General features: G+C 40.1%; 1 protein-coding gene and 2 long non-coding RNA genes across 7 annotated transcripts in view; 2 read left to right on the top strand and 1 right to left on the bottom strand.

Moving 5' to 3' along the window:
• The first annotated feature begins 11 nt into the window (after positions 1 to 11).
• Positions 12 to 19,393, top strand: LOC131446050 (probable ribonuclease ZC3H12C). Of its 3 annotated transcripts, XM_058617006.1 has the most exons (9): positions 12 to 136; positions 212 to 405; positions 4,436 to 4,737; positions 9,690 to 9,854; positions 10,772 to 11,469; positions 11,887 to 12,026; positions 12,100 to 12,334; positions 12,985 to 13,091; positions 13,606 to 19,393. In XM_058617006.1, the coding sequence occupies exons 4-9, from the start codon at positions 9,759 to 9,761 to the stop codon at positions 15,180 to 15,182; spliced, it is 2,853 nt and encodes a 950-aa protein (XP_058472989.1). In that variant the 5' UTR covers positions 12 to 136; positions 212 to 405; positions 4,436 to 4,737; positions 9,690 to 9,758; the 3' UTR covers positions 15,183 to 19,393. The 3 variants fall into 3 exon arrangements, with proteins under 3 accessions (XP_058472989.1, XP_058472968.1, XP_058472978.1); XM_058616985.1 differs by lacking the exon at positions 4,436 to 4,737; XM_058616995.1 differs by lacking the exon at positions 4,436 to 4,737 and having other exon boundaries at positions 41 to 119.
• Positions 19,394 to 19,740: 347 nt separating this feature from the next.
• On the top strand, positions 19,741 to 25,335 carry LOC131446072 (uncharacterized). Of its 2 annotated transcripts, none has more exons than XR_009233880.1 (6): positions 19,741 to 20,030; positions 21,108 to 21,138; positions 22,620 to 22,650; positions 22,871 to 23,021; positions 24,507 to 24,606; positions 24,719 to 25,335. It is a non-coding gene; the product is annotated as an uncharacterized LOC131446072 (long non-coding RNA). The 2 variants fall into 2 exon arrangements; XR_009233881.1 differs by having other exon boundaries at positions 19,745 to 20,030; positions 22,949 to 23,021.
• LOC131446075 (uncharacterized) overlaps positions 23,443 to 27,567 on the bottom strand; it is a 38,151-nt gene continuing 34,026 nt past the window's right edge. For both annotated transcript variants that reach the window (XR_009233884.1, XR_009233885.1), the window contains 2 exons: positions 25,163 to 25,231; positions 23,443 to 24,943 (listed from right to left, as the gene is read on the bottom strand). This is a non-coding gene — a long non-coding RNA (uncharacterized LOC131446075). The remainder of the gene's footprint in view (positions 24,944 to 25,162; positions 25,232 to 27,567) is intronic.

The raw sequence follows: 27,567 nt of genomic DNA, 5'->3' as shown, positions 1-27,567 counted from the left end.
TGACACAACAGGAAATGACGCAATAGGGAAGTTTTGAAGCGGCGCTTCCGGTGTAGCGGCAGTGTCGTCTTTCGTGGTTTTCATGTTGAATTCTAACAAAGTTGGAAACAGACACTGGGGTTTGTTTTTTTTACAGGTAAATACGCCACGTTAATTCACTTATTGTGTTTATGTTCTGTCATTTAACTGCGCGTTTGCTCCTATTTTGAAGCGTCACAGGACCGGAAGTGCCCTCGTCGCTGTGTGCTGTGGCTTTGACGCAGCTCAGCTGTGTCACGCCGCAAAAAGCCAGGCCGGATGTTTAGCGTCGTCGTCGCCAGTGTGTGATGGGAACATCCAGACGCTGCTTCTGCTCTCTGTCGGACACGAAGCGGCTCCGGCTCCAGCTCCGGCGGCGCCTCACAGGTCAGTACCCGCACAACACGCCCTCTGAGCGGTCACGTTCCGCCGGAGGAGCCGCAGGTTGGTGTCGGTGGAAGCAGCTGCAGCGAGGTCGTGACGAGGATGCTTCGCAGTGGCCGTACGTGCACGCGGCTGCGCGCGCTCCCACGCCAACGAACCGCACAATAATCTGCACGATATTGTCAAACATCGCGATAAAAATCACTCTCAACCAGTCTGCTGTGGCAAATTGCTCTTTATCGCAATAATAGTGATTGAAAAAAGTTAAAAATATTGTATTTTCTTGTCAACCTGCAGCACAGTCCTAGTCATTTATATGTTTTGTTTTATTTATTTTATTTTATTTAGAATTTTGTGTGTGTGTGGTGGGGGGGGGGGGGTAACAAAACTATTTTTTTAACGAGAGTATTGTTGTTTTACCCAAAGAAACATAATAAAAATCAATGCTAAGGAACTGGACAATAATCTACACGATATTACCAAACATCGCGATAAAAATCACTCCCAACGAGTCTGGTGTGGCAAATTTCCCTTTATAGCAACAATTGTGGTTGGAAAAAAAGTTAAAAAATGTACACAAGATTTTGTCTTTTCTTGTCAACCTGCAGCACAGTCCTAGTGATTTATTTATTCATTACTTTTGGTTGCATATATGTTAACATAAGAAATGTTTTTAAATCAAAATCAGAATATTTTTTAAATCGCTGTAGAAAAATGAGTCGACTTCAGCCAAAAAAAAAGGCAGAGAATAAATAAAATAAGGTATAAAAATATCAAACATATAAATAAACGCTAAAAAATCAAATGTTTATAATACACAATGTATTATATGATTAAAAAGTGATGTTTTGTTGTATTTTTTGGCAGTAGTAATGTTTTGGTAACTAGGGAAGAGGGTTAGGGTCACACGTGGGAATAATTCTTGGAAACAAAATTTTACCAAAATAAAAAAGGCCATAATTCAGCATTTAAAGATGAAAATTCTCACGTGAATATTTTTAAACATGGCACTTATCATCTTCCGTAGTCGCATTACAGCGTCACTAAGTACAGACGAAGAATTAAAAGCTGTTACAACATTTTAACTTCACCCATTTCAGAATAATTGTTACACTTTTGGTGCATTCGATTTTTAGAATGGGTCAAAATACAGTGCTGTATACTTATTGTTGGTATCGGAAGATTCCATCCCTAGATTTGAGTGACTCATGTGGAAACTGGCTGTTGGTGTCGGTTGTTTTCGGTTGCTGGGGTCAGAGCAGAGGTCACAGAGGTCATGAGGTCTCCTCCTGTTGCGGAGTCCTGGGTCTGTTTGTGCATGTTAATCATTTTTAATGTTTGTTTTAGATTATTTAAGGTTCTTAGATTCATTTTTTTCAGAAGAATTTGATTATTGTCGATAATTGTGACATTTCTTGAGACGATGGCCCATGAGTTGTCAATCATTAAAACCAGTTCCTCAGATTTTTCAGCTTTGTAAATGTGAATATTTTCTGGTTTTTTTTTTTGCTCCGCATAACAAAGAAATCATTAAATCATTAACTGAATTAATTTGCTTTGTGGACAAAACAATACATTCAAGAATATTGTATCCTGACTTAAACATTGCAATAACGCCACATCTTGACTGAAATATCCCAATAACATCATCTTAAATAATATCGTGATAACATCGTATTGTGACTTAAATAGTGTGATAACATCGTATCATGACTTAAATATATTGATAATATGATGTCATGACTTAAACGTATTGTGATATATCGTATCATGACTTGAATATCGGGATATCATATTGTGATATCGTCTTGTGGGTGACTTCCACCTGTAGTAAATAAACATGAATAAGCAGCAAAAGAAAGATGATTAATCATTAAGAATTAGCCAGTGTTGATTATAATCGTGACCTATAAACTTCGCGCAATTTCAGTCCTTTTTTTGAGGAAAATTCTGTTTTTTAAGCAATTTTTAAAAGTCACAACATCACATTGGGATCAATACTAATATTTTCCTGATAAATGAAGCAGATAACTGGATAATAATTGACGTTAGCAGAGTATTTTCATCTCCTCTTGAAGTGTTTTTGTCCGCCTTGAAGCTGCTTTGTTTGGTCTCTGTTGAGTCTTTGGAGCTGATGTGTGTCATACTTTAAAGTGAAAGAGGATCATCCTGTTGTTGCTGCTGCTGTTGCCGGGGATCAGCAGCACGCGCACACATACACACACACACACCTGTTTGCTGCGACAGATGGCTGACAGAGTGCTCCTCTGTCTGTGTGTGTGTGTGTGTGTGTGTGTGTGTTTGGACACAGTGTCGTTGGTCAGCTGCTGTTTCAGATCAGCCCTATCACACACACACACACACACACACACAGTGTTATTCAATCAGGCAGTTGTTCCTCCTGTTGAGCCTCCTGTGTCGACTGGAAGCGACTTTCTTTTACTCTGCAAACTTCACTTTCAGCTGCTATACTAGTTCAAATATATTATATATTATATATATATATACATACTGTATATATATTCATGTATTCATAGTCAGTGTGCACATGAACACTACAGTGACAGGTCTTCGTGGCTTATGTAATCAGTCAGTTTTATGTCATCATGTTGGAAGAACCCAGGTCTCAAACCTGCAGCCTCCACCAGGACACTTAATATTAACTTATTCCCATATGTATTCATTTTGTATCATGAATACATTAATATATCACAATAACATCGTATTCTGACTTAAATATCGCAGTAATATCATAGTGTGATAATATCGTATCCTGGATTTATCGTATTGTGATCTAAATAATGTTGTGATAACATTGTACTGTAATTGATATAATATCTTATCGTGACTCAAATATCGTGATAACATCATATTGTGACTTAAACATTGTGATAATGTTGTATCTTGACTTGAATATCACGGTATCATAATATCGTGGTAATATCATAGTGTGATAATATCGTATCGTGACTTAAATATCATAGTGTGATAATATCGTATCGTGACTTAAATATCGTGGTAATATCATAGTGTGATAATATCGTATCGTGACTTAAATATCGTGGTAATATAGTGTGATAATATCGTATCGTGACTTAAATATCGTGGTAATATCATAGTGTGATAATATCGTATCGTGACTTAAATATCATGGTCATATCATAGTGTGATAATATCGTATCGTGACTTAAATATCATGGTCATATCATAGTGTGATAATATCGTATCGTGGATTTCCACCCGTAGTAAATAAACATGAATAAGCAGCAAAAGTAAGATGATTAATCGAGTAAGAATCAGCCCGTGACCTATGAACTGTGACATTGCATTTTCTCAGGTGGTTTTCTTTGTATAAAACTTTTGAGAACTACTTGCGATTTTAACGCCAATATCAGCCGATACTGATATGGTGCTGATAAAAGTTTTTGAGAACAAAAATGTGTAAATTAACACGGTTGGGCAGCAAAAGTAAGACAGTTAATCTAATAATTCCCTCTGCACATAAAAGCTTGGTGTTTCCGAGTCATCTGCCCCTAAGTGTGCCACAACAAAGACGAGCAGGTCCACCTCCTCGTCCTCATGTGGACATTAAACTTTTTGATGTCGCTCACCCCCCAGCACTCGTCCTTTCACCCTTTGAGCCCCGGCCACACTCTCCTCTTTCCTCCTGCCCTCTGCTCTTTCAGGCCGACCACACTCCCCCCATTTTTCTCTCTGTTAGAGCCTCCCCCCCCCTAAGCCCGGAGGACAAAGAGAGGAGAGGGCCTGTGTCTCTGCAGCCAGGTGTTGTGTATAGCTGCCCCGGGCTGTAATAGCCCCGGCCCTCACGCTGCAGCTGCCCTCCCCAGCCTCCCATTGTGAGCCTCTATTGTTCGGCCGCCCACCCCGCGCTGATTCATCGGCCACACAGGGGAGGGAGTCCTTTCACACTGATGACACAAGTGTGTGTGTGTGTGTGTGTGTGTGTGTGTGTGTGTGTGTGTGTGTGTGTGTTGTGTACGCGTGCCTTGGGGAAACTGGGTGTTGCGAGCAGTTGCCGGCAGCCCCTCCTCCTCCTCCTCCTCTTCCTCGTCGTAAAAGCCCTCTGCGCTGTGATTGGTGGAGGAGCTGCCACTCTGGACGAGGGGACATTGTCGCTCCATCTGCTCTGCTGCTCATTGTCCAACGTTGTCCTGCTCCTGCAGCTCTGGAGGAAAGTGCTGCGCCCGTCTGTGCTTCACCTGCAGCTCGGAAACTCTTTGAAAATTTTGGATTAAGCTGCTGTGGGGAAAAAAAAGTCTGGATTAAAATGATGCAAACATGAGATAAAGCACTTGTGTTTCTTTTAAAGGCCTGGTAAGTTTTTAAATTGTCAGCTACTGACTCTTTTGTTTTTTTTAGTATTTACATATGTAGATTCTCCCTTTTTCTCATCTGGGCTGGATTACAGGATTACAAGGTTCCTACGGGTGCTTGAAATCCTTGAAAGTGCTTGAAATAGTGATTAGATAGTTTGAGTAAGTTTGAGAGTCTATAATGTGTGGAAAGTGTGGAAATTGACCTGGAAAGTGCTTGAATTGGAACCCCTGATGATTGATATGCTGGATTTAAAATGAGTTTGAAGTAAAGTAATGAAATTAGCAGCAGTAATCTGAACTGTCATTTTATCACCACATAATCTGAGGATCCCGGGGAGTCGTTATAGTTTGTAGAGCTGACTGTGAGTCACCTGCCCTGACTCTGCTTTAAGGGATAATCCAGTTTGATTGAAGTAACCGTAAATCTCATTTAAATCTGCACCAGCGCTTAAATCTTAGATTTGCTGCACCAAATTCCATAGGAAACATCAGTGAGTTAAGCTTGCGTGCACACAGGAGCCGCTGGTCTACTGCTGCCCCCTGTGGTCACTTTGTGTCACTGAGGGTCATCTGAATGAAGGATTCCAAACACAAATTTCTCTCTCTATGGGGTTTGGTGTGGGAGAGTGAGTGGTTTTACACACTTGAGTGTCCAGTTTGTCTAACAGTGAGATCAACATGTCAACGTGTTATGATGACATGTTGTAGACTTAAAGGTGGATGTGGATTTTATTTTGTTAACAACAATAATGTCGCCGTAGTCACATGACCACATTCCAAGAAACCTGAAATATCCCTTTAAATCTTCCGTTTGTTTCTGTGTACCTGCAGCTGATGACTGTGTGAATTGGGGTTAGGTTATGGTTAGGGTTAAGCATTAACTAGTTGTGGTTAAGGTTAGTGATAAGGCTGTGTGTGTTTGTGTTTGTTGAGGTCACATCAGGCTGATGGTTGTTGATTTTGTATCCTTGTGTGTGTTCTGCTGCCGTCTCATTGGTCCTCTGCAGACATGGCTGTGTGTGTGTGTGTTGTGAGGACACGCTCACCACCAGACATCTGTTGCCCCACGACTGGCGGGGAAAGTCTCCCTCTCTCCCTCCCCTGCTGATTATTCTGCCCATTTATTCCATTAAGTTTTGCACAGTGTCGTTTGTGCTACCAGACAAACCACCCCCGTCCCCGTCCTCTGTGTCCCTCTCAGACACCCCCGGAGCCCCCCCATAACCCTTTACCTCCCTCTGTCCCCTGTCCCCCCTCTGTCATACACTCTTACACAAAGCTCCGTAAAGACTGTGTTACATATTCATCACTGTCTCTGTCAAAGGCTGCAGAGCTGTGTGTGTGTGTGTGTGTCATCGGCTGATATTTGAAAGATGCACCCACTCACCCTGAATCTCTGGAGACACACACACACGCTCTCTGCCGTTGGTCCGTTAAGACTCGGCATCGTAGATTAAGCGGGATATTTTCAAAATAAAACCCCCCTCGTTTCTATTAGCAAAATTGCAAATGCGTCACTTTATTTGTTCTATTTCGGACTCTTTTTATGTCGTCGTCCAATAAAGCGTTGAATTCACATGCGTGCCTCAGAGGAAGAGCCAGTGTTTTTCCATCACTTTTTATTCAACAGGGATTTTTGGAAAACAGTCGTTTATTTATCATCGTCAAGTTGTTTGGTTGATCTGGTTTCTCTAAATGAATCCTCAACACATTTTATAATGCATTAATTGTTGTTTTCAGCTTCTTAAAGGTGAATATTTTCTGCTTTATTTGTGACATAATAACAAAGAATTCCTTAAAACGCAATACTTTTTTGGTTTGTGGACAAAACAAGACATTATGGACCGAATGAGAGCCTGATTAATCAAGGAAAATTAATTGATAATGAAAATAATCAGTTTACATTCATATTTAAGTTCATATTTATCGGACATTTGGATTTAAAAAGCAGGTGAATATTTGCAGCAATAACATTTAAAAAAAATATATAATCCCTAGTAAAGTAAGAAACAGGTAACCAGATATTTCCACATTAATTTCGACTGTTAAAGAGTGTAAATGTCGTGTCACGTCTACGTGATGAAGGCCAAAACCGTTGCAATTCACAGAATTCTAAAAAATATTCTTCAGTATAGTTTAATTTCTAACATTTTTAAAGAGCCTTGTGTTCTTAGACTCACTTTAGTTGACAGGCATGATTATTTGATTATTTGCTGGATTATATCCCAATTTCTTTATAAAGCACATTTATGAACAGTTATACCAAAGTAAAAGACTTAAAGAACAGTTAACAGTCATAATAAAAGACATTAAAGACATAAAGCTGCTCCTAAGAACAACTCACGCTGTGACAAATACAGAGGAACAGGTGAGTGTATTTATAAAAATAAACATTTTAAAACAATAATAATAAGGTATCAGCAGGGTTTATTTACTTTGTGGACTATTATGTGTGTTTGTTGAATGCTCCTCCCACTTTTACTTTGGAATTATGTGAAATATCTTCATAATTTTAGTTCTTTGCAATATCAGGATAGAATATAAATTTTTTTTTAGACCCATCCCCATTAAATAATCAAATATAAGTTTAGCTTTAAATGCCCTGAATTATAGAGAATGATTTTTATCGCAGTTAATCTGTAGACTGGATGACGTTAATCTGGATATTTTGTTGTTTTGTTTTATAAAAGTATTTTGTGCATTGAATGTATGAGTCACTGTGTGTGTGTGTGTGTGTGTAGCTGAAGCTAAGTTCTTCGTCCTAATCACTCCTTTCACATCCATTGTCTTGGGGAAGCAGAGTGGGTTGCCAGCGAGGCACACTTAAGCCCCGCCTGCCCCCCTCACACACACAAAACCTGCCTGCGTGTGTGTGTGTGTGTCAGCGGCTGAACGCCCCTGCAGCCTCTGTCGTGGCATTTTGGAAGGGGAGAATGCCTTCAACAGCTGTAGCTTAGCAACAGTTGCTCAGGCCATGTTGCTAGGCAGCCCCCTTTTCATAAAATGCAGCCCATTTGTGCCCCACCCCCTCCCCCAGCTTCGTTTAAGTCACTTCCCCTGACTTCCATCATGTGTTTGAGGTTCAAGCTTCATGCACATACTCACAATCTGCAGGTAAATATGACCTTGAGATTACGCCAGGTCTGATTATTAGAATTTTTGCTCCTTCAGAATTAAAATAACACTCGGGACAGAAAATAAGGACTACAATTGAGACAACCGATAAAATATATAATTCTTAAACAACAACAAAGACTATAGATTATAGACACTTCATTTAAAGCTAACACAATAAAAGGTTTTTTTCCTCCTGGAAAATATACTTTCTATTGCTTTCTAAACAGCTCAGTCCACTTGCACCAAACCCCATAGAGAAAATCAGCGATTTAACATCACAGCACACAGGAGTTGTTGATCCACTGCTGCCTCCGTCACTAAGTTCAAATGTGTCATTTTGTGAAATTCTGTGTTTAAAATCCTTTGTTCAGATTGACCTGAGTGACACAGAGTGACCACACGAGGCAGGAGTAGACCAGCACCTCCTGTGTCCCTGCGAGCTAAAATCACTGATTTTCTCTATGGAGTTTGGTGTGGGAGAGAGAACGGTTGAGTTTCCAGTTGAAAAATGCTGTATATCAGTGAGGTAAAGAAGGGAGCATGTTTTGCAGATATAATGTGGAGCCTCTGTGTTTAACCCGAGTGACTCAGCCACTCGAGTGGGAAGAAGCATATGGAGTTTAATTAGCAGGTAGAATATAAGGGGGAGGGGCCGGCGGCCTCATAGCTAACGGTTGTTAAAACAGTTCACCCTCTGTCTCTGTGTAGATTAATGTGCGGTGGCGTGGCGCTATAAAAACACTGTGGCCAGACAGACACACAAAAAAACATCAACCAAAAGAGTCCATTAATTAGAGCGAGAGGCCCCAACGTCTCTTTGTGTCACCGTCACTCCCTCAGCACATGTCCCCACACACCAAATAATTGGAATTCAAAATAACGTTGAGATAGCTGGGAAAAAAATGAAAAAACAAACAAACGGCCTTCTGTTTTTAATCTACCGTCATTTGGTTAGTATTTGTAAAATTGGAAAAAAAAATGTATGAGCAAATACAGATTAAATAGATAAACTAATAAAAAATATTGCAAACCCCAAAATTGTAAAAAAAAAAATTAAAACAAAAAACTAGGTGGTGGAAATTGATAGTGAAATATCGCAATATTTTGTTTATATCGAATTGTTTAATTGACAAATGAACAGTAAACTTATTGTGACCTAAATATTGCGATAATATAGTATTGTGATCATTTCGTATCATGACTTAAATATCGGGATTATATAGTATTGTGATAAAATCGTATCGTGACTTAAATATCGTGATAATATTTAATTGTGACTTAAATATCGTGATAATATTTAATTGTGACTTAAATATCCTGATAATATTGTGTTGTGACTTAAATATCGTGACAATATTGTATTGTGACTTAAATATCGTGATAATATTGTATTGTGACTTAAATATCGTGATAATATTGAATTGTGACTTAAATATCGTGATAATATTGTATTGTGACTTAAATATCGTGATAATATTGAATTGTGACTTAAATATCATGATAATATTGAATTGTGACTTAAATATCATGATAATATTGTATTGTGACTTAAATATCATGATAATATTGTATTGTGACTTAAATATCGTGATAATATTGTATTGTGACCTAATGTCACGTCGGCTGAAGTTGAACTCTCTGTTATTATATAATATTGTTCCGTTCCAGGTCACATTTCCCTAAAATGACATCTGCTGTTGACTTTTCATTTAGCGATGAAAGCTGAATGCAAATTCCAACACATCGCTGGTCCGGTTTTTCATTAAAATATTGTCAGAAATCTTTCCACGTGTTGCTTTATGCTGTGCTCACTGTGTCTGTGTCTGTGTTCAGTCACTGATGAGTGGAGCTGCGTGAGAGGGCAGCAGTCGGCCCGCGGTGCTGGATGTCTGTGACAGACCCATGGGTCAGAAGGACCATGAGGAGGCAGGAGCAGGACACATCCTCGACCTGGAGCTGGATCTGGAGTATCTCCACGTAGCTGGGGCTGACCGGCAGGTAGGCACCACCATTATCCTCACCTCAGTCACTAACAATGATATACTTTAAATTATATATTTAATTTGATCTAGAATCTAAATATCACGATAATACAGTATAGTGATATTGTGCCTTAAATATTGCGTCCGTATAGTGATAATATTGCATTGTGACTTAAATATCACAATAATATAGTATAGTAATAATATTGTATTGTGACTTACTGTATATATTGCGATAAAGTATCCTGATAGTATCATAGCCTGACTTAAATATCACGTTAATATAGTATAGTGATAAAACTGAATTTTGACTTAAATATTGCGTTAATGTAGTATCGTGATAATATTGTATTGTGACTTAAATATTGTGATAATAACGTATCATACCTTAAATATCATGATTATAGTATCGTGATAATATTGTATTGTGACTTAAATATTGTGATAATAACGTATCATACCTTAAATATCATGATTATAGTATCGTGATAAAAAACGTATTATGTCTTAAATATCGCGATAATATAGTATGGTGATAAAATTGTATTGTGACTTAAATATCGCAATAATATAGTATCATAATAATAACGTTTCATGTCTTAAATGTCGCAATCATATATTACCACGAAAATACTGTATAGTGACTTCAATATCGTGGAAAATCATGTGACTAACGTGACAGAAAATAATCATAAAGTTCCCAAAAATGTCACAAGACAACGAAAACAAACAAATACAAGGAACGTTACATAATATCATGACGACAAAAGAAAGACTCAAAACTGTTTTCAAGTCATTTATGGGAAATATTAACTGTTTTCTTCACTCATGATGATCCAGATAATGTAAATTGAGCAGAGGTGTGTGTGTGTGTGTGTGTGTGTGTGTGTGTGTGTGTGGTGTTGTGTGGTAATCCTGTATCTGCATCCACAGGCTGGCAGTGCTGACGGACCCCCTGCTATGGAGGAGCAGGGGGAAAACTCCCCCCTCCCTGCTGTGGCGGAGGAAACCGCCGCCGTCTCTGATGCCATTTGTGATCCGTCGTTGTCTTCCAGCTCCGCCCACACTGTGGACGGAGGAGAGGGAGCGTCCGCTCACAGCAAGATCACGCACCAGCCGCTCTGTCGGACCCAGTGTGTGGACTTGGGCACCGAGGGACCTCCTGAACCTCCTGAGCCTCCTGAGCCTCCTGCTGAACTCTCATCAGAGCCTGAGCGAGACTCATCTGCTCAGTCTCCGCCCACTTCACCACGCAAGAACCCGCTTGGTTGTCCGCCCACTCCGGCTAAAGCAGAAGCGGGAGGGAAGGGGTACCAGGCGAAGCTGGAGTTTGCCCTGAAACTGGGCTACTCCGAGGACACGGTGCGGCTGGTGCTGTCCAAGCTGGGTCCAGACACGCTCATCAACGACATCCTGGGAGAGCTGGTCAAGCTGGGCACCAAGACGGACGGCGAGCAGCCGCCCGCGTCGCTGGCGTCCACCTCGTCCTCGTCCTCCTCCTCGTCCTCGTCGTGCGCCTGCTCCGATGTGCTGGACACTCAGAGGTCGGACTCACCGTGTCTGTCGGACTCTCTGTGTGACCAGGACAACCTGCGGCCAGTCGTGGTGGACGGCAGTAACGTAGCCATGAGGTGAGCAGCTTCTGCTCAGTTTATTAGGGACACCTGTTGTTGCGGGACCACCACAAAATCAAGGGGTTAAGGTTTTTGAAATGTGGATGTGTGAGGTGCTAAGACACGGACACCTCTGTGCCACTCTTGCACCAAAGTCCATAGAGAAAAACTTCATTTTTAGTCTGCAGGAGAGTGAGTGGATAATAAACTTGAGTTTCCAGTGTGATGACGAGATAAAGTGTCAAACATTATTTTCAGCTATCATAGACTTCAACAGGTCATTTTTCTTAAATGGCCAAAATCACACTTAAAAACCTGAACTATCTCTTTAATAAAGAACGTATCCAAGTGTTCCTAATGACGTGTCGTTGCATCACCATAAAGACACGGAGAGAAGAAATAATAACCTTCTACCCTTTGTCTTGTGTCCTGTAGTCATGGCAACAAGGAAGTGTTTTCATGCCAGGGCATCCAGCTGGCTGTGGACTGGTTCTTAGAGCGCGGTCATCATGACATCACAGTGTTTGTGCCTGCATGGAGGAAGGAGCAGTCCCGCCCTGATGCTCCGATAACGGGTGAGAGCGAGCGACACACACACACACACACACTCGTTGAGATCCAGTTGTGACGTAATGTCCTCGTCCACAGATCAGGAGATCCTGCGTCGCCTGGAGAAGGAGAAGATCCTGGTGTTCACGCCGTCGCGCCGCGTCCAAGGCCGCCGCGTGGTCTGCTACGACGACCGCTTCATCGTCAAGCTGGCGTACGAGTCAGACGGCATCATCGTCTCCAACGATAACTACAGGGATCTGGCCAACGAGAAGCCCGAGTGGAAGAAGTTCATCGACGAGCGGCTGCTCATGTACTCGTTCGTCAACGACAAGTAAGTGGAGCCGTTAGTGTGATTTTAAGAGATATAAAGACGTTAAAACATGTGCTTTAGGGTTAGGATTATTTTCTTCATTTCCTCCATAGATGGATACTTTGTTGATCCCAAAACTGGGAAATAAATGTGTGACAGCAGGTGGATACATGTGCAAAATGTAGTTTGCAGATGAGCAAACATGTCAGATCTAAACAAAAGCTAGAGAGAATATAGTACTTATCATCATTTATCAGCTGTTTATTCCATAAGAACAAGCTTCAGAGATTAAAATCAACTGGGAACTGTCTCTAATGTTATTTGTGTATTATGTGGGAGAGAATGAATTAATGAATGAGTTTTAGTGCTATTTTCCTTTTTTAAATTTGAGAAGAATAACTAATAATCATCACTTGTCTTCCTATTTACATCTTGTTTAATATTTGCTACATATATGTGGATACAAAGACAATTTTCCACATTTTTACATTCATTTTCAGTTGAAATCTGTGTTTTTCTTGCCACACATAGTAGTTTAGTATATTAGTTTCCTGTCTGTTAACTGGACAGCTCAATAACACAACACTTAAACACCAGGACAAGACTGAAAATGATGGAAATCCCATTTCATTCGACTGTGTTGTGTAAATATCTGGCCCTTTGTCGCTCAGATTCATGCCTCCTGATGACCCTCTTGGTCGCCACGGCCCCAGCTTAGACAACTTCCTGAGAAAAAGACCCGTCATGCCCGAGCAGAAGAAGCAGCCTTGTCCATACGGTGAGAAAAAAACACGCAATTTTCCTCTCCTGAAATCTACGATATCTTCTGAGTATAACAGGAAACTGAAGTTTGTAACCACTCACTCTCCCACACCAAAGCCCATAGAGAAAATCAGTGATTTTAGCTCGCGGGGACACAGGAGCTGCCTCGTGTGGTCACTTTGTGTCACTGAGGTTAATCTGGATAAAGGATTTCAAACACAGAATTTGACAAAATCATTTTGTCACTTTTGTCACAACAGCTGCTGAGTCTCTATGATGTAAAAACAAAGGTTTTCTTAATAGACTTTGGTGTGAGAGAGTGAGTGGTTGTCAAACTTGCTTTTAGGATATTGTAAATGAGGCTTCCTTGTGTTTTAAGTGTAATTAAAAGTCTATCTTAGGCGGGTGCTCGTGCAAACACCCTTTAAAGAAGGCTGACTCATGTACTCATGTTTGTTGTGTCAGTGTTTGTTTATATACTGTTCCTTCTGTATATTTGTTGTGTAATCATTCTTCATTTTCCATTGTAGGAAAAAAGTGCACTTATGGCCACAAGTGTAAGTACTACCACCCAGAGAGAGGCGCTCAGCCTCAGCGCGCCGTGGCGGACGAGCTGCGAGCCAGCGCCAAGACCTGCGTCACCACAAAGAACCAGGGAGACGCTGGGCTGGTGAAGAGCCACAGCGTGCCCGCAGGAAGCATTGACGCCAAAAAAGGCAGCGCCTCGAAGAGGCAGTCGGACCCCAGTATCCGCGCTCTGTCGTACAGCGACGCTGAGGAGAAGCTGCTGCTGGCTAAAGGGAGGATGGAAAGCCAAAAGAGCAGCAGCAGCAGTTCTAGTAGCAGTTGCATGTCTCCAGCCCCAGGAGGCCCTCCATCCGGCCTCAGCCTGCCCCACGAGCAGCAGTCCAGAGCTGCCACTCCTCACGGTCTCCTCCCCGCCTCCAGTCATGACCTTTACCCTCACTGTGAGTCTCCAGACCTGAGCTACTACTCGGTAACGCGTGCCTACTCCGGCCTGAGCCTCTCCTCCAGACGGAGTCCTGACTGTCGCTTCCCCGGCGACGCAGACCTGCGGTTGGGCTCGCTGGGCTCAGCAGGCTCCGAGTGCGGCAGCGAAAGCAGCGCGAGCTGCGGGAGCAGCTGCGACTCGTACAGCGAGAGGCTGTGTCCCGGGTGTCCTCCTGACGCTTTACTGGAAGACAACGTCCACTTCTCTGCTCCTCACGGTCGACTGTATCCCCATCACGCTCCGTCAAACCACGACCTGTGTGCTCTGCAGCCTCCCGATTACCCCAATGTCCCGCACAGCCACGCGTCGAGCCCTGGCGTGCACAGCTACCACATGAGTGTGACGTGTGGGCAGAGCTGTGGTCACGAGCAGCCTCCTCCGCCTGACGCTCCACCAAAGCGCCCCCTCTACCCGCTACCGCCTCATCTCCAGCACCAGCAGCTGGCCGCTCGCTCCAGCTGCCCGGGCGACTACCACTCCCTCTCCCAGAGCAGCCCTCACCCACCCGGCTCTCCCCTGGGTCGCTGCCTGGCCCCCACGCGAGCCGAGAGCGTGTCGGACTCACGTCTGTACGAACACCACGCCACGTCGCACCATCACCACCGGCCTAAAGCTCTGCCCAGCTGGGACTCGTACTATCGACAGCCACCGCTGCCGCCGTCCAGGTACGAGTACCAAAGTCTGCCAGACACGCGTCAGTCGTCCTGGCACGCCCCCCCCTGGACAGAGGAGGGCTACGCCCAGCGGCACCACTCCTCTCACCCGGCTCTCCACCCGTCCCCGACACATTACCTGAACCACCCACCGCCTCCTGCTCACTCTCCTCATCCCTCCAGCTCCCCTCTCCCTCCTTACCCGCCTCACAGCGGCCACCTCGCCATCCCCTCCCACGCTCCTCCCTCCTACATGCTGCAGCACTCAGAGTCGCCCGCGCACGGCCGCTACAGCGACGTGAGGGAGAAAGCGTTCATCAACCTGTGCAACATCTTTCCCTCGGAGCTGGTGAGTCGAGTGATGGCCAGAAGTCCCCACATCACTGACCCCCAGCAGCTGGCAGCCGCCATCCTGGCAGAGAAAGCTCAGTCAGGATACTGAAGACGGGAGGAGAGGGGAGAACACAGGGAAGCATGCCGGGCGTGCATGGAGGAACACAGGAATGCTTTTGGATCGTTTTTCTCACCATGAAGTTGAGGTCTAATAAGATACTGACGGTAGTTAGTTTGTAAACTGCCCACACCAAACCCCATAGAGAAAATCAGTGATTTTAGCTCATGGTGACACAGGAGCTGCTGGTCTGCTGCTGCCTCCTGTGGTCACTTTGTGTCACTGAGAATCTGTATGAAAGACTGAAAAATATGACACATTAGACCTTAGTGATGGAGGCAGCGGTGCATCAACAGCTCCTGTGTGCTGTGATGTGATGAAATCACTGGTTTTCTCAGTGAGGTTTGGTGCAGGAGAGTTTTGTCCCTGCGCCGTGGTCTCAGGCTGTTTGCTGGTAAATCCAGAGTCAGTCCCTCATACAACCACACGTAAGAGCGTAAGAAAGCATCAATTTTAATGTCGCGCATCATTTTTTAAGGATTTTGTTATGCTTCAAAATATTAAGGCACTTTTTTGTTTTATTGTTTACTGACTGATGGATTATTTACCACATTCAGATTATTAGTGGCGGTGTGCAAACACTTGTTTGTACTGTACTCAAACTCTCAGACATTTTAATCGCATGTGTTTTGGCACCAGATGGAGATTTTCTACTTCATTACTGAAAAAAAAAAAGGGTAATGTATTCAAATTGAATTAATTTAACTTGTGTATTTCTTAATTTAAAGGTGTAATATGCAATAACTGAGAGCCAATCTTTTGTTACCAAAGGATGAGCTTTCTCTGGCAGTAAATCCACACAGACGACGCCCTCTGCTGGACACCTAGGGCAACGTCATGTCCTCTTGCTTTCACTAGCATGACTCAGCTAATCGCGATATATATACGTGGTCGACGTGACACTTTTGAACGCAGCAGGTTGAAATCACAGTGCGCTGTGTTCCATTTTTATTCATTTGTGAATTTGTGTGCCCAAGATACCGTTTTTAGCGACTGGAATTGCTAACGACAGCTAGCCCGAGACACGTTTTGTATTTCTGACTTCACAGATGGAACTCGTGGGCCGACGTCACTCCCAGTTCCAACTTTTTACAAATTAAAAGCGGCATCAGCCAGCCAGACTATTTCCGATATGTGTTGAGTTACAAATTCTAGTATTTAGTGACAAATTTTAGTATTAAGCGACAAATTCTAGTACTTTGCGATAAATTCTAGTATTTATTCAAGTGGCCCGGTTGCCCGTCTTAGTCAGACATCTTATGGCTCAGTCTGTCATCTACTGTGCATTTACATCGACTAATGTGAGGCTGAATGTTGCATATTGTACCTTTAATCGGTGGTAAATTCCCATCTGGTCGTCTCCTGTTTCAAACTGCTGTGTGTGTGTGTGTGTGTGTGTGTGTTGTGTCGGGTGAAAGACGGTGGTCCTGGTGGTGACCCTGTCGTGTGTACCTTAGTTTTAGTAAGGGACATCTCTCTCTCTCTCTCTGGCCCTTTATTCTGGGTCAGCTCTGGTTTCTGCCACAGACGGCACTCATCCTCCTCTTCCTCCTCCTCGTCAAACCAAACACGTATATAATGTGCTGCTGTAAATATATTTAACATAAACTCCCTGCTGACTCTGGTCTCGGCTGAATCGGCGTCAGACAGAGAAAAAACCTTGTTTGATACAAATTGTATCATGAACTAAAGTCACTGATGTTCTACACAGTGTCACACACACACACACACACACACACACACACACACTCATGTGTTTGCAGTGCTTCGCTTAACACGCGTCCCGACCTTTGACCTCATGGGAAATTTTAGCTTTTACTTCCAATGTGTGACGAAACATTAAGGAGTTCCTTCCGCCTACTTTGTTTAGGTGAAGCGACTTCTTCATGAAGCTGGCTTTTACGAAAGCCAGCTCCAGAGTCCGGTAAGGGAAAAATATCATTTTTACTACAAAAAGTAAAGCAGAAAATCAGCTACAACCTCTGTGCAGGGACCGTCTACAAATTCCTATTCAACTCGTCACCTATTTTGGCCAAAAACATACCTCTTTTTTTTTTTTTGCACCTTTTGGCGATTTTTATTCAGAATATTTCTTAATATCTTCACCATAATACACTGTGGTCATTATATAATCACTATAAACTTTTTTTATCGCCCATAGATTATACTAAAAACACCAATTTGGGGTAACAAAAAGACTAATTGATAATAAAAATTCCCAGAAATGTAATTTTTTTCCCCCACATTTTATATGTATTATCTATAAGGGATAAGTGAAGTCTGTATTGATTTTATAGACACTATACTGGATTATGGTGAAGATATTGAAGATTTGATTTCTTGGGGTTGCAATTTGTAGACGGTCCCTTCACGCTCATAAACAGAAGGAACACCTCCTGTGTTCTGTAAAAGAAAAACTGTCCATTTTAGAATGAGAGTGAATTAGTCTAATTATTACTTTAATTTTTATTTATTTTTTCGTTCTTGCAGTGTTTGAAGATAAAGAACCAACCTGAGACGCTCACAAACTACACTGCCATCATTTCTGACGACATACAACACCATGACTTTGTTTCTTGGTATCGAGACAACACAGTATATGGCATTTGTGTCATTTTATTGACCGTGCACGATACTATTTTGGGACATTTTGACCACGTAACAAATGTTTTTGACATTTTGAGCACATATTTGGTCCACATGATATACTGAGGCTTTTGTGTCATTTTGTTGATACTGTATCCAATTGTTTTGTAACATTTTCACAAGAAAAAAACGTTTTGACAACCGTGACATTTTTTTGACATTTTGACGACGTAAATTTTTGATAAAACTCTACTTCATTTGTTAAACACATTATAATATGTATAATATAATATGAAGTTTTTTTGACGACGTAGTATACTGTGACTTTTGTGTCATTTTATTGACATGTTTGATATTTTTTGCAACATTTTAACAGAGAACAACTGGCTTGATGACTATGACATATTGACGACGTGCTATCCTAAAATTTTGGCCATTTTTGATGAAACTCCACTAGATTCTTTGACATTTAAAACACATATTATATGAAGTTTTATTTCCATTTGTGACAACATCTACTCTGACTTTTGTGACATTTTGATGACATTTTACTGACACTTTACTATCCAGAACATGACTGTTTTGTTTTTGACGACATGCTGTACTCGTCCGTATCTCAGGCTGGTTCTCTGTGACAAGCACACTTCAAAATGCCTGTGAACGTCTTTATTCTACCCGGTTATATGAATAACATTGAGCTGATTTTTATTTATAAATGACAGAGTGAGCGGACAGACCCCCACATGCCATGCTAATAAGCATTTTGAATCTGTTTAACTTGAAATGATTCAGTCAGTAAAGACTGAATATTGTTGAGTTCCAGCAGTGAGCTCACATTACTGTTGCATCACCAGCTACATGAAGCCCACTGGACTCTTTCCTGTCCAACGCGTCACTTTGTACAAATATACAAACGCGTACACGTCGCGTTGTTGTCGCGTTGTTGACATGAGGGAACCTTAGTGTGTACTGAAGAAGCGCCTTCTCTCCGGCCTCCTGACACCGTGTGTCAGCCGGGCGTCCGAGCGTGGGCCTAAAGTAATGCCTCTTGGTGGCATTGTGCTTATGACACATCCAATACTCTGAACTATGTTCAGCTAACTGTTATGCATGTTTTACATTTGTTTTAATGTGTGATATTTTAGTTTTGATTTGTGTACCAAGCTGCTTTCTGTCCTGGACACAACCTGATGCTTTTAGGTGTAGCCGTTTTCCTTTAATTTAATTCACGTGTTAGTTAGTGTTTGTCTCAGTAAGGCACTCTCCTGTCACACACTTACTTCCTTTAAAGCAAGGCTTTACATTTACTCCAAAAGACCACAAAGCATGACTTTGAACGTGTACATCTTCACATGATGACCACGTTCATATTTTTGAATTTTGTTTGCTTTGACATTCGACCGTAGATAGTATTGAAACCATTGTAATGAATTGATGTGGTGTAGCTATTACTGTACGTGTACTCGTGTAATATATATATACATATATATATATATACACTATGGTACAGAGACTTCTGTTTAAATATGATGTTTACATTTTGTAATGGTGTAACTGATGATTGTAAACAACTCTCAATTGTAACTGTATATTGTGATTAAAAAGACGCAGTAGAAGCTTCGAAAAAGTCCTTTTGTCAAAGTCGTTGCCGAGAGACACAAAGTCCAACTGTGTTTCACAATAAAAGCGTTTGCTGTGATGGAGTTAAAAGTATAACAAACAGGTGTGATGCAAAGTTAAACTAAATCCCGATTTTCTAACTTTCTAATTAGTGTCGGTTACTGAAGTTAATTAATTAGTTTTTTCTCCAATCTACATTTTTATGTCTGCACTGCAGTGACATAATGTATAAATGTAATATTAAACACATTTAATAAAGAAAAGGTTTGTTTAAAAAAATAAGTTTTTGAATAAATATGAATAAATAATAATTGGCCAGTAGCTTAATAACATCATAATAGTCAAAATGAGCACAAACAAATCATATAGGGTTATGGTTTATTTCCGGTTTTATTTTGTTACCCCTGTTTGTCCGTCTTGATTTACTTCCTGTTTTATTTTGTTACCCGTGTTTGTCACTCCTATCTTATTTCCTGTTTTATTTTGTAGCCGCGCTTGTCTCACACATAAGCTACTTCCTGTTAGCTCACCTCCGTCTCATCACGGGTGGTTGTGGACACCTGTGTCTCCTCTGTTTGTCCTCTTGTTTTCAGCGTCCGTCCCTTGTTTTCTTCGTGTTTCTCCAGTTTTATCGTAAGTTTCTCTTGGTTGCTTTTATTTGGTGTATTTTATCTTTTATTGAGCTAAATGTTGTTTCTAAATGTATTACGTCAGCACGTTTGCCTGAACTCCCTCGCGACTTGTGTTTTAGCACTTAGCTTTAGCATCGTGACGAACAAGTGAGACACACAAAAAGAGACGTTATTTAAGTACAATTTAAAGAAAATATAGTGTTTAACAATGATTTAAGTACATTTTCATTCGTTTAGGGCGTCGAATAACAAAGGGGGTTAATTTACGTATTTTAATATGAAACTGCTAACGACCAACAATTATCTTTTTGGTTCTACAAATAAAATAAATGTAGGACTTTTTAACTTGAAAACTCTACAGTAAAACTGTCTGATTTACAGTATAGTAGTTGTCATAGATGTCCTGAACACAACGTATGGACATTTTTGGTTTTTATTAACTCTCAAATGCGATATTTTGATTTAAAAAGTGCAAATATGGGACTTTTAACTTGAAATTTCTCTAAAACTCTACAGTAAAAATGTGTGGTTTGCAGTATACTCGTAGTCATAGATGTGCTGAACACAAAAATTCCCAATTTTATTAACTCAACTGTATAAAGACAGTTATTTATACAGTTTCTCCAGTTCAGGTATTATGCCCATAACAAAATTGCTAATCATTGAATTATTTCACAAAAGAAACACTTTGAATAGATTCATATATTTTATTTAGTGATGTGTACAGCTGCAGATTTGAGGAGAAGTTTATAAAATGTTAAATGTATGTTTTTGTCATTTAAAACCTACAATAAAGTCATAAAAGGGTAAAGAAAGCTTTCAATAAATAGTGAAGAAATCTAAATCTACTATTTAAATTCACAACACTAACTTGTCCTCACAATATTAACTGCTAGTTATATTCTGTATTAGTGTTAGTTATAATAGTATAATAATGTTTTTTCCTCTAGTTAATCGTAGTTATTACGATAATTCTAACTGAGGTTGATACGAGGAAGAATGAGGAGACTTTTGTGGTTCAACAGCTTAAAGCTTGAAGATACAATGGTAACGTTTTAACTGATGTGTTTTGTTACAGGTGGATGTGACGTCATCACTCGAGAGAGAAGGTGAGACATTATATATATATATATATATAAAATGAGATTATCAGGTGACGGGACAAAAGATGTGGCTAAATTGTGAATGAGGAACTTCGTAAACAACAAAAAAACAGTTATGTGTGTTTAAATTCAAAGTCAAGGTGAATGTTTGAGTCGTGTGACTGTGCAGCCACCAGAGGGCGCTCTGCCTCTGCAGATGATACTGCTGCTCAGAGTCAATAAAACACCAAATAACCAACTAATAAATGTTTCAAAATATTAAACAAAATAAAACAGTGAGTCATATTTAAATTAGATAATAATAATGATGATGATGATGATCATAAAAGAAACACAAATTGATTCATCTGTGAATTATTTTGTTTAGTTAGATTATTTGTTTCGGTCCATTAAAGTGTCAGAAAATGTTGAAAAATATTGTTTTAATGATTTCTTTGTCAATTGGAGCAAAAAAGAAGCTGAAAACTTGATTTAATTATTTTAAAATCATTTGTATCAAAATTAAATAAATCAATATATCAGCTCTGGTTAAAACAAGTTTCCGTACATTTTACACTATGATTTTTATGATTATAACGGTTAAAAAATCATTTATAAAAGAAGCGATTCCAGCACCAGGGGGCGCTGTAGGAACAGCTACATTTTCCTGTATTCTTTCACACTTGTAAAGACGTTTCAAACTGAAACGTATTCATTGATTAGTTTTTATCAAGGTTCTCCTGCAAAATGTGCTTCATATGAACAGATTATTATGAAACATTTATGATTATAAGCAGGATATCAACCTTCAAGTAACGTCTCCATGATTATTTTCATGCTGCGTCGAGTCATAATGACAGAGTGAATGTATGGTCTGCATCTCCTGCACCGACACAATGTAACACGCGTCACGAATCCCGCTTTGTCTGGCTTTAAAGGAGGATTATATTAATCTTAAATGGGGTTTTGTCTGTTGATGTGATTTTCAGAGATTACATTGTTATGGTAAACAATTTTTAAGGATATGTGGATATATTTGCGTCTTAAAATTGTTTGTGTTGTAGTTTTAAAACCCGTCAAATCCAGTGTCTGCTGTTGAACATGAAAACATAAACACATACTTTATACATTTTACTGCCCTCTGGTGTTAAAAAGCAGAATGACACTGGTTTGCAGTCATTAACACACCATGGTAATTAATGCAAGTAATATTTGTATCAGTAAGAGTGAAACCTTTTAAGGATTAGGACCTGGTTTTAGGGTTAGATACGTCACGTAAGGGGTTATGGTGTGTGTTTGTCTCTATGGTATTAATATAAATATTTCCTCAGGTGTGTGTGTGTGTGTGTGTCCATCCTCAGGGGGCTTCTTTAAGAACTGGGTCAATCTCTTGTCTTGCTGGCATCAACACACTCACACACACACACACACACCCCTGAGGAAATATTTATATTAAAAATCCTGATGTGTGTAAAAAATGATTTAACGTGAGTTTGTTGTCATCACAGCTCAAATCAACTTCACCTCAGTTTCATGAAGGTAAGTGAACGCATCACGGTTTTAAAACTCCTCACAGTCAGTGAACGCATCACAGTTCGATTTTATTGTTTAAAAACAAGAATATTTGCTGATTATTGATAAAATGATTGATCTTCACATTGATCTGAAACACTGAGACATTATGAGCCATTGTTTTTCCAACAAATCTCGTGAAATTTTAATAAATTTGATCGTTGAGGTGTGTGTGTGTGTGTTTCAGGTCAGGTGAAATCACACAGCAGAAATAAATGTGTCACCTTTTTTCTGCTGCTCACTGTTAATTCAATTATTCACCAAGTGACGGCATCATCGCCTTCATCACCTGAGGAGGAGGATGAAGACGCTGCTCTGGTTTATTCCCTGAAGAGCTGGTGAACTCACACACACACACAGATGCATAAATGAAGTCATAATGATCTGCATGTGTTAATGCCGCGCCTCCACATGTATGTATTCATACACATGTATGTGATTATCATCGAGAACTTTCATTCATCCCTGAAGGAAAAGTAGTAGATTTAAAAACACACATCACTGTTGCCACGGTTACGCCTCCTGTTCCACAGTTTTTAAACTCATCCGTTTTCATTTTTAATCAGAAGAAACAGAAAATGGTGACGTTTACGTTAAATTCATCACCACAATTACACGTTTATTCCAGTGGTTAGCAACTGGTGGCCCGGGGGCCAAAACTGGTCCACCAGCATCAGCATTTGGTGCAGTTTTTTAAATGATTTGCTTTTTCTGCACAAAAGTGACAAATGCATCCAGAAAATATCAAACTGACTCAAATACAGCAGTGTTAACATTTTATTTCCTTATTTGACACATTTGTGTCTTAAAGAGTTATTAACACGTTATCGCAACATCATTGTTTTCACACAAATACATTTACAAAATGTACTCTTTTGTACAAGATCGAATCATTTATTAAACTCAACTGGCTTCAAGTCTGAACAGAGAGAAAATAGTCAGGTTTATTATTTAAATGTCAGCAAATCTTTCAAAGAAACTATGACACTGTTTCTCACAGTTGTATAAATTAAACTGAAGAACTTCCTGTGCTTTTCTGGTCTTGCACCCTCTATTGGTGTACAAACATAGTCCAGCAAAAGACACACAACAATCGTCAATCTTACACACAATTTACTGTATTGGATTATGTATGAAATAATCGTTGCTTTTGTTTACAAAAGTCAAATTTTTCATCTGCTGGGCCAAATTCTGATGCTAACGGGCCACTGTTGTAACCCGTCTCCTGGACTCACGTCATTGTGTTTGTGAATTCTGAAGAGAAAACTAGTGAATTAATTTGTTTGTATAAACGTGGGCTCGGGCTAAAGTGCATTTTTCAAAATGATCTTCATTAATATTTGATGTGATTTATACGTCCACGTTCAGAGCTCATGTTTTCATCACTGATGATGTGTGGACACTTTATGAGGACAGGGTTTTGCCTCCTTCACTGTATGGACACATACAGACAGATGGATAAAGTGTCCTTCAGTTCAGGGATGTGTGATCATCATAAACAGAGATCATAGAGGATTGAATGATAACAATGACCTGCTCCAGATCACAGTATAATTGTATATTATGTGCTACATTTGACTTAAATCAAGGCTTGTTTGTCTTAAAATGCTAGTAACCATCATTGTATGTAGAAAAACTGCTAAAAGTCATTGCAGGTTATTGTTATGTAAGCCACGCCAGATCATAACATAAAAAAACTCACAGGGAGAACAGTGAACAACCTACTATAATCACAGTGTAAAGTGACAATGTATAAACGGAAACAATCAACACACATCTCTGCCAGCTTTCACTAATGATGCTTCTCCACTATGCCGTTATAGCGTGGGACAGCTTGACTCTACATCCATGACTTCATCGTGTCTCCTGTCCACATCTGGATCACCAATCTACAGAACAGACCATAATGGCTCAGCTGTAACAGTTAAGTAATAAAACTCCTATAGCCTTTACAACTTTATTACAAAAATGCATATTTTTGTCACGTAACATTTGCTATATTTCAGGTGTAATAAGACAATATTTGTTGTTTCAGGAAAATGAGGTCGAACATGAATCTTCTCATCAGCTGCAACCTTGACCCCGCCCACCATCTTGTAACCAATCACCTCAACGGCCTTGCATACATGGTCATCATGAGGCCCCACCCCCGTCACTCCTTACACATACAAATCAAACACACCCACTTGCTCTGACAGTGTTTTCCTTGAGTTCCTCTGCTGCTGGCTTTGACCTCTGGACATGTTCTCTCTCCTCTGCACTGGACAAATAACAGACTTTGTTATTAGACATTATCTTAATAATTACACACATTTTTTTTAACTTATTATCCAACATATGATTCTAGTGAATGACTCAATGGAACCCTGGTGTTTTTGTGGGTCACTTCAGGTTCTTTGAAAGGAACATTTTCTTTCCAAATGTATTTAAAATACTGGGGAAAATAAGGAAATGACGTAAAAAAAACTCAGTGTCTTACCCTTCTGTCTCAGCTGTCCTTCACTCATCAAAGAGACTCTACAGAACCTTCCAGAAGGTTAGACAGTGTCTAGATGAAGAAAACCAGAAAAACATAATCAGTTTCTGTTGTTCATATGCTGGTGTTAACGTCAGCCTCTGCTTGTATATGAAATAAATGTATGTTTGAAAGAATACTGGGCTTTTTTGTAAGTGATTTTTCATATCCCAAGCTAAGTGTTTTCAAAAAGTCATAGTATATAGTATGTCGTCCAAAATCTGTCAAAAAAGTCATAGTTTAGTCAGTCAGTCATCATCTACCGCTTTTATCCTCAACCAGAGGGTCGCGGGGGGTGCTGTGCCAATCTCAGCTACATCGGGCGATAGGCGGGGTACACCCTGGACAGTTCGCCAGTCCATCGCAGGGCCACACACAGATAGAGACAAACAACCATTCATTCTCACACTCACTCCTATGGTCAATTTGGAGTGTCCAATTTACCTATCCCCACATTGCATGTTTTTGGACTGTGGGAGGAAGCCGGAGTACCCGGAGAGAACCCACGCACACACGGGGAGAACATGCAAACTCCATGCTCTCTCCTCCATGCTTGTTCCAACCGGGGCGCGTCATAGGTTAGTATGCGTCCAAAATCAGTCCAAAAAGTCATAGGTTAGTATGTCGTCCAAAATCAGTCCAAAAAGTCATAGGTTAGTATGTCGTCCAAAATCAGTCAAAAACGTCATAGGTTAGTATGTCGTCCAAAATCAGTCAAAAAAGTCATTGGTTAGTATGTCGTCCAAAATCAGTCCAAAAAGTCATAGGTTAGTATGTCGTCCAAAATCAGTCGAAAAAGTCATAGATTAGTATGTCTTCCAAAATCTGTCAAAAAAGTCATAGGTTAGTATGTCGTCCAAAATCTGTCAAAAAAGTCATAGGTTAGTATGTCGTCCAAAATCAGTCCAAAAAGTCATAGGTTAGTATGTCGTCCAAAATCTGTCAAAAAAGTCATAGGTTAGTATGTCGTCCAAAATCAGTCAAAAACATCATAGGTTAGTATGTCGTCCAAAATCAGTCCAAAAAGTCATAGGTTAGTATGTCGTCCAAAATCAGTCCAAAAAGTCATAGTATAGTATGTCGTCCAAAATCTGTCAAAAAAGTCATAGGTTAGTATGTCGTCCAAAATCAGTCCAAAAAGTCATTGGTTAGTATGTCGTCCAAAATCAGTCCAAAAAGTCATAGGTTAGTATGTCGTCCAAAATCTGTCAAAAAAGTCATAGGTTAGTATGTCGTCCAAAATCAGTCCAAAAAGTCATAGGTTAGTATGTAGTCCAAAATCAGTCAAAAATGTCATAGGTTAGTATGCGTCCAAAATCCGTCAAAAAAGTCATGGGTTAGTATGTCGTCCAAAATCAGTCCAAAAAGTCATAGTATTGTATGTGGTCCAAAATCAGTCGAAAAAGTCATAGATTAGTATGTCGTCCAAAATCAGTCAAAAAAGTCATTGGTTAGTATGTCGTCCAAAATCTGTCAAAAAAGTCATAGGTTAGTATGTCGTCCAAAATCTGTCAAAAAAGTCAAAGGTTAGTATGTCGTCCAAAATCAGTACAAAAAGTCATAGGTTAGTATGTCGTCCAAAATCAGTCCAAAAAGTCATAGGTTAGTATGTCGTCCAAAATCAGTCAAAAATGTCATAGTATAGTATGTGGTCCAAAATCAGTCGAAAAAGTCATAGGTTAGTATGCGTCCAAAATCCGTCAAAAAAGTCATAGATTAGTATGTCTTCCAAAATCAGTCCAAAAAGTCATAGTATTGTATGTGGTCCAAAATCAGTCGAAAAAGTCATAGATTAGTATGTCTTCCAAAATCTGTCAAAAAAGTCATAGGTTAGTATGTCGTCCAAAATCTGTCAAAAAAGTCATAGGTTAGTATGTCGTCCAAAATCAGTCAAAAAAGTCATTGGTTAGTATGTCGTCCAAAATCTGTCAAAAAAGTCATAGGTTAGTATGTCGTCCAAAATCAGTCAAAAACGTCATAGGTTAGTATGTCGTCCAAAATCTGTCAAAAAAGTCAAAGGTTAGTATGTCGTCCAAAATCAGTCAAAAAAGTCATAGGTTAGTATGTCGTCCAAAATCAGTCCAAAAAGTCATAGGTTAGTATGTCGTCCAAAATCAGTCCAAAAAGTCATAGGTTAGTATGTCGTCCAAAATCTGTCAAAAAAGTCATAGGTTAGTATGTCGTCCAAAATCAGTCCAAAAAGTCATAGGTTAGTATGTCGTCCAAAATCAGTCCAAAAAGTCATAGGTTAGTATGTCGTCCAAAATCAGTCAAAAAAGTCATAGGTTAGTATGTCGTCCAAAATCAGTCCAAAAAGTCATAGGTTAGAATGTCGTCCAAAATCAGTCAAAAAAGTCATAGGTTAGTAT

Source organism: Solea solea, chromosome 2, assembly GCF_958295425.1.
Source record: "Solea solea chromosome 2, fSolSol10.1, whole genome shotgun sequence".
Classification (NCBI taxonomy): domain Eukaryota; kingdom Metazoa; phylum Chordata; class Actinopteri; order Pleuronectiformes; family Soleidae; genus Solea; species Solea solea.
This window is presented reverse-complemented; position numbering and strand designations above follow the sequence as displayed.